General features: G+C 38.4%; 1 protein-coding gene across 1 annotated transcript; it reads left to right on the top strand.

The window, feature by feature from the left end:
• Positions 1-1,324: 1,324 nt before the first annotated feature.
• On the top strand, positions 1,325-3,447 carry LOC122057015 (stem-specific protein TSJT1-like). The gene is made up of 5 exons (XM_042618997.1): positions 1,325-1,631; positions 2,235-2,475; positions 2,563-2,683; positions 2,794-2,903; positions 3,016-3,447. The coding sequence occupies exons 1-5, from the start codon at positions 1,429-1,431 to the stop codon at positions 3,049-3,051; spliced, it is 711 nt and encodes a 236-aa protein (XP_042474931.1). The 5' UTR covers positions 1,325-1,428; the 3' UTR covers positions 3,052-3,447.
• Positions 3,448-6,000: the final 2,553 nt, after the last annotated feature.

The raw sequence follows: 6,000 nt of genomic DNA, 5'->3' as shown, positions 1-6,000 counted from the left end.
AAAAAATAATAATAATAAATAAATAAATTTGGGGATTCTTTAATGACTTCTTTACTTCTATTGTCTATTCGTCTGCCTAAGCTTAGGTTTAAGTTATTATCAGTACACAGTAATATGATTGGCAACTTGGACCCGTCTCCTTCATCCCTCGGTGAATCTGATACTTTAAGAGGGCTCAATTTGAAATGACAAAATTGTCCCTTATTAAGTCTTGACGTCTGGGGACATGGTGGGTATTTAAATCCAAAATAATTTGAAGTTCTTTTCCTATGTGAACATGCCTACGCCTTTAAAATGTTCCATCCTCTGGTGCACCTTAGATTCTACATTTGATCCTGATGGGTCAAAGTTGAGGTCTTCTCCATCCAATTTTGGTGACTTATGGTAGGTCACATTTACACAATATTTTTTCCATAATGAAAGGAAATCTTATCCAGAGACACGTAAGAGAGAGAAAGAGAGAGAGAGAGTCGATCAATCTTATCCAGAGTGGAAACTGTATTGGCATTAAATAGCGAATCAATTTCCAATTGGGTCCCACCACAAACGTTGGACCCCTTATTATATGGAAAATGAAGGGTTTAGATTGTGACTTTAGATATTGTTCCTCTACTTTAATTTGTTGGAATCTCTCTCTCTCTCTCTCTCTCTCTCTCTTCCCCCTCAAAGGCCAATTGCAATTGACAGCGTTGATGGATATTTTTTTTTTTCTTTGGGGGGGGTAGGGGTGGGGGAAGGGGGAATCATGGACCAACTCCAATCAGTGCCCTCGATCACACAATGATTCTGAATTCTGATCATCTTGACCTTTATCTAGAGAGGCAAAAGCCATAAAACCACACCCGTATCATTATATTATAATAGGAGTTGCAGTATGGTATTAAACCCTGCACTAACGTACGTTTCAGTGGCATTTATGAATTTTCAAGACGAATTAGTTTTAGTGGGAAAGGATTCCATGTGGCTGGTCATATCAGACACGGACCGCTCAAAACAAAGTGAGATGGCTTTGTCTTTGTTATGTATGAATGGTGGGGTCCTCATCAAGCCCCAATCCGATCCACGTATCAAATTTGATGGAGGTGTCATCTTGCATGTGACTATGTCACAACGTATTATTGCTCCTCTCAGTCTCTAGAAAAATCGAGCCCAGAATGATTGAGCAGGAAGCCGAGTTGCCGAGCCAGTCGGAGGTGGGGCCAGCAATGTCGCCATGCACACACGAGAATCATCGCCTCTTGGTGGGTCCCATACTCCCATCCAACCCCCACGAATTGACGATTATACCCATACCTTTCTTCCTATAAGTAGAAATCTCACCTCCTTAGGAGCAATCCCTTGTCCGAGCACTTGACACTGCTAGAAAGAGAGAGAGAGTTGCAGAATAGAGAAAGGAGGGAGGGATATATCATAGAGAAGATATAAAATATGTTGGGTATCTTCAGCAGCGGTATTATGTCGCCACCGGACGAGTTGGTGGCAGCCGGCTGTCGGACGCCATCGCCGAAGATAACGTCGACGGCATTAGGAAAAAGGTTTATTGAGAGTAACGCATCTGCCGTGTCGGTACAGATCGGAGACCATGTCCATTTAGCCTATACACACCACTGCGAGTCGGTTCTACAGCCCAGGTAAACCCTTATGGAGTTCCCACTTCTCTTACAAGGGGTTGGGGGTGGAGCGGCTGGTTCCTTTTTTTCTTTTTCCCGGTTAATTTCGTTTCTGGTGATTATCAACTGATCAGAATCGTCTGATCGAACCACCATGAAACGGCAATATGGCCTGGGACCCAAAATCTCAAAAGATTCTAGTGATCGGGTGGCTGAGATCAAACGATGTGGTTGGGTTTCGAGGTTGGGGAAGACGGAAAACCACCTGTCCTCTACAATCATTCAACGTTAAATCTTTAATGACGAAAATACCCTTGTATATGTTTTTTTTTTCCCCCGGTGAGGAGATGGGGTTTCCCTATTATTTTGGACAGTCAGTCAAAACAAGTAGGAAGTGGTTATGGTCCCACCACTACAAGGCCTCCGGTGGTCGAACAGAAACTGTTTCTCAGTTTCTCAGTTTCTCACCGACCCAAAATTGGTGGTTGGGAAGATTCTCTATTCACCGTAGAGGAAGAAAAACTTGATCCAATTTAGTTAGTTTGATATGACTTTAGATTATGGATTTGTTGAATTATTATACTAAAAATTTGATGAGTTGGGTTTGGTTGGTGATGGGTACAGATCGTTTGCAGTGAAGGAAGACATTTTTTGCTTGTTCGAGGGGGGTCTGGACAATTTGGGAAGCCTGAGGCAACAATATGGACTGGCTAAATCGGCCAACGAGGTGGTGTTGGTGATCGAAGCTTACAAGGCACTTCGTGATCGAGCCCCTTACCCTGCCAACCATGTCGTCGGTCACCTTGAGGGCAATTTCGCTTTTATTCTTTTTGACAATTCTACGAACACCTTATTCGTCGCTTCTGTAAGTGGATAAGCACCTCTTCTCTGCTTTCCTCTTTTTCTTTAATGGTGAGTGATAATAATTGGGAGTTGTTTTGTGTACAAACAGGACCAATTCGGTAAGGTTCCTCTTTATTGGGGAATCACCGCCGATGGGTATGTTGCCTTTGCCGACGATGCCAATTTGCTCAAAGGTGCTTGTGGCAAGTCTCTTGCATCTTTCCCTCAGGGTAATTATAATATCACTCATCCTTCTTTGATCATAGTTTCGTTCAGAGTCATAACCCTTTCCTCTTTTTTTCCTTAATCTCTTATTCTTGTCCTTATTTTTGAACTACAGGATGCTTCTTCTCCACAGCAGCTGGGGGGCTGAGAAGCTACGAGCACCCTAAGAACAAGATCACTGCAATTCCGGCTGAGGAAGAGGAGATATGGGGAGCCAAATACATGGTATTGCAACCTTTGATATATATTGTTAATAGGCAATTTTTGAATTGTAGATTTTGGATGATCCTTTTAGCCCTGTTTTCATCCTCTGTTTTGTGTACTGGGTATACCTCAGGTGGAAGGACCAACAGTTATTGCAGCTATGAAGTAGAAAGTCTTCTCTTTTCAACTTCTCCTGACAACCTCCTTTGTCCACTTGAGAGTGGATTGCAAACTGGAAAGAGTGCAGTGGTTGCTGTTTGGAATTGTAAATATGGAGGAGTATGAGAGTTAACTAGTGCTGAATGGAACAACTCCTTTTCTCTGCAACTTCACTAATAGCGGCAACATCAATACTGAGTTGGGTATAGTGTGTATTAATCAGTTTATGTGTGTTCTTATCTTTGAGTCCTAGCTTGTCACTTTTTTTTTGGATAAAATTTGCTTCTTGCTTTCATTCATGTAAAGGTCATGCTCTGCAATAGCTTTTAGTAGCTTTGTAATAAAGAAAGTCTTTACCAACTCTTCATGGAAGGGATCCAATAAAGCGCCATGCCTTAGCTTCTAATTTATGTTTTCTTACGGTTGCGTATATCCAACAAGCATTTGAGTGACACTAATAATCTACTCTTTTCTTAGGTTAGAGATTAGCTAGGGTAATCTCCTCCACAAATCAACAAAGAAGAAACTCTAGAAAATAGAACCTAAAATGATGCATAAAACAAATGGAAATCACAAATAATAATCACACAATGAAAATAAAGATTTATGTGAATTGGATAGATTGTCTATGTCCATGGTTCATGATGGGATGAGATTATATTTTACTATAGAGAATAAGAATAAGGTTATAATCACTTGTCATCTCACTTTTCTTTTTATTTTATTTTTTAATTTATAATATGTTATATACCCTCCAACACAATAAATTTACTGAAAATATCCATATAGTACCTAACACACTTTCAAAATAAGTTTATTTTTACAAGCGATGTAATACAAGACATTCGTACCCCAACAGTGAACAGCTAACTTAAACAAGAAAATCTAATCTATGAACCAAATTTTAAATTAATCTAAGTATACGAGTTAAGTTTCAAGTTTAGTTCATCGAGTTGCCAAGCAGTGTTTAAGTTTTGGATGCAAATAGAACCCTAGAATAGTTGATCACCAGGTCTTTAAGTTAGGAAATTAATCCCAAGGATGACACAACCTGGCATCATGGTGCAAGAACTGATGAAACTTAACCCATTTCATAAAAGGTCTTTGGATGAGACCATGGTTGGTGTCAAATTGGATTTAAGTTTCGGAACCATGAGTTAGGGGTGTCAATTCCCAACCTGATCTGGATTGGCTTGATTTTTCGTATCAAGCTCAATAATAAAAAGTTCATGAGCGCCGGATTGGCCACACCTATTAGCTCAAGTGGATATTCTATTCTAAATTATTGATGATTTAATAAGTATATTAAATATTATATATCTAAGACAATTGAAGTTCGTTTAAGGTTTTAATTGTGTATTATTTGATTTAAGACTTGATTAAAGCCCAATTTATGGCCTAATTAGCTTAGATCAGTGGGAGTTCCATTAAAGCCTAGAACCAATTGAGCCTAACCTATTTAGACTAATTTCTTAAATAGACAATTCAATGTGCAAGTCAAGAGGCCCGCCAGGCCCTACTGAACCCGACCGATTGACACCCTACATGGGGTCGCCTCTAGCTTCCTTCCTGGATTGAACACATTTAGCTCTGAATACACCTTAACATTACCCTAGCTCCTATTGTATAATAAGTTTCAGTTTCTATAACAGTTGTTTGCTACATGGCAATAACCCCAAGTGTAATCAAACAATTATCGATTCAGAAAAGAGAAACACAATAGTATTTTTAATCAATTCTAATTTTGCTTTTGCTTGTAGTTTTATGATCAATCCACACTTTATGAGTTCCTTCAAACACATGGATATATGGTATATCTATAATTGGTTAAGCTTATAGAAAGTTATGCAAGATCACATTCTCTACAACTCCAAGAATAAAATGAAATTATAGAGCCAATGAAGGATGTGACCATAAAGAAAGAAAGATGATGAATTGGATTCCCAAAAAATTCTTGGAAGTTGTTCTCCAGAGAGTTCTTTAGAACCTTAGTAACTTCATTAAATTTTTGCCCTCTTCCGTTAGTAACATCAAGCCCACTACATTGATTTTCAGTTCACCTGGAATCAAACGTTTGAGTAGGTTGTAGTCGCTCATGAACTCGTAAATAAAAATAAACACTTCCATGTATCACTTCATGGTAGATCTAGTTGATAAACAGATTTTCTTAATGAATCAGATATCCTACTACTAGGTTGTTTCCAATTCAATGGTACATAGATATACACCTAATGATTAGGATTCATGACATGTTACAAAGCAAATGAACTAGTAATATGATAGAGTATTTTGATTCTGCGAGCAAAGAGCAAATGAACACCAATCTTAATATCAACATATGAATATCATTCACTTGTTATCTTTGATCCAATTTTAATACCTCTCCGGGATAGACCTCAATAGAAAACTGAAGAATAATGACAGTAAGTGATTCAATTCAGTAGTTTCTCATAAATTATTCAACATGTGGGAAGAAGAGATGGACACATGGCATCCAACAAACTTACAAAGAAAGTTGTTAACCATCTTCGATAAATGAAAAAACTAAGATCAAGATATTGGTTATATTACCAATTTGTTTGTTTTGCAACAAAGATGTCTTGAGCCGTGATCATTAGGCGCATATCTATCCACTGAATTGTGAACGGACTTTGTAGTAGCATATTCGAGTCCGAAGAAAATCTATTTATCAGCTAGACCTACCATTAAAGGAAGTGTATATTTTTACATACGAGCTCATGAGATACTACAATCTACTCTCTAAAAACTAAAGAGACAGATGGAGAGGTATAAAGCTTTCGTTGTTAATGTTATATTTCATCTCGATGCATGACAATCACATGACTAGTCCTCGCCTCCTCGCCTCCTTGCCCTTCAACATGTAAAGAATGTGATTTTGCATAACTTTGTTGTAAGCTTAACTGATTATAGCAATACCATATCGATGTGTTTGAAGGAA

The sequence above is a fragment of the Macadamia integrifolia genome, chromosome 12 (assembly GCF_013358625.1).
Source record: "Macadamia integrifolia cultivar HAES 741 chromosome 12, SCU_Mint_v3, whole genome shotgun sequence".
Lineage (NCBI taxonomy): Eukaryota > Viridiplantae > Streptophyta > Magnoliopsida > Proteales > Proteaceae > Macadamia > Macadamia integrifolia.
The sequence above is the reverse complement of the archived record's forward strand: the minus strand, read 5'-3'. Positions and strand labels throughout refer to the sequence as shown.

Excerpts from the sequence above, each read along its gene's own strand:
- LOC122057015 (XM_042618997.1), top strand. The coding sequence starts at position 1,429 with ATGTTGGGTATCTTCAGCAGCGGTATTATGTCGCCACCGGACGAGTTG. Across the intron at positions 2,476-2,562 it reads ACACCTTATTCGTCGCTTCT|GACCAATTCGGTAAGGTTCC; the intron begins GTAAGTGGATAA and ends GTGTACAAACAG. Across the intron at positions 2,904-3,015 it reads TATGGGGAGCCAAATACATG|GTGGAAGGACCAACAGTTAT; the intron begins GTATTGCAACCT and ends GGTATACCTCAG.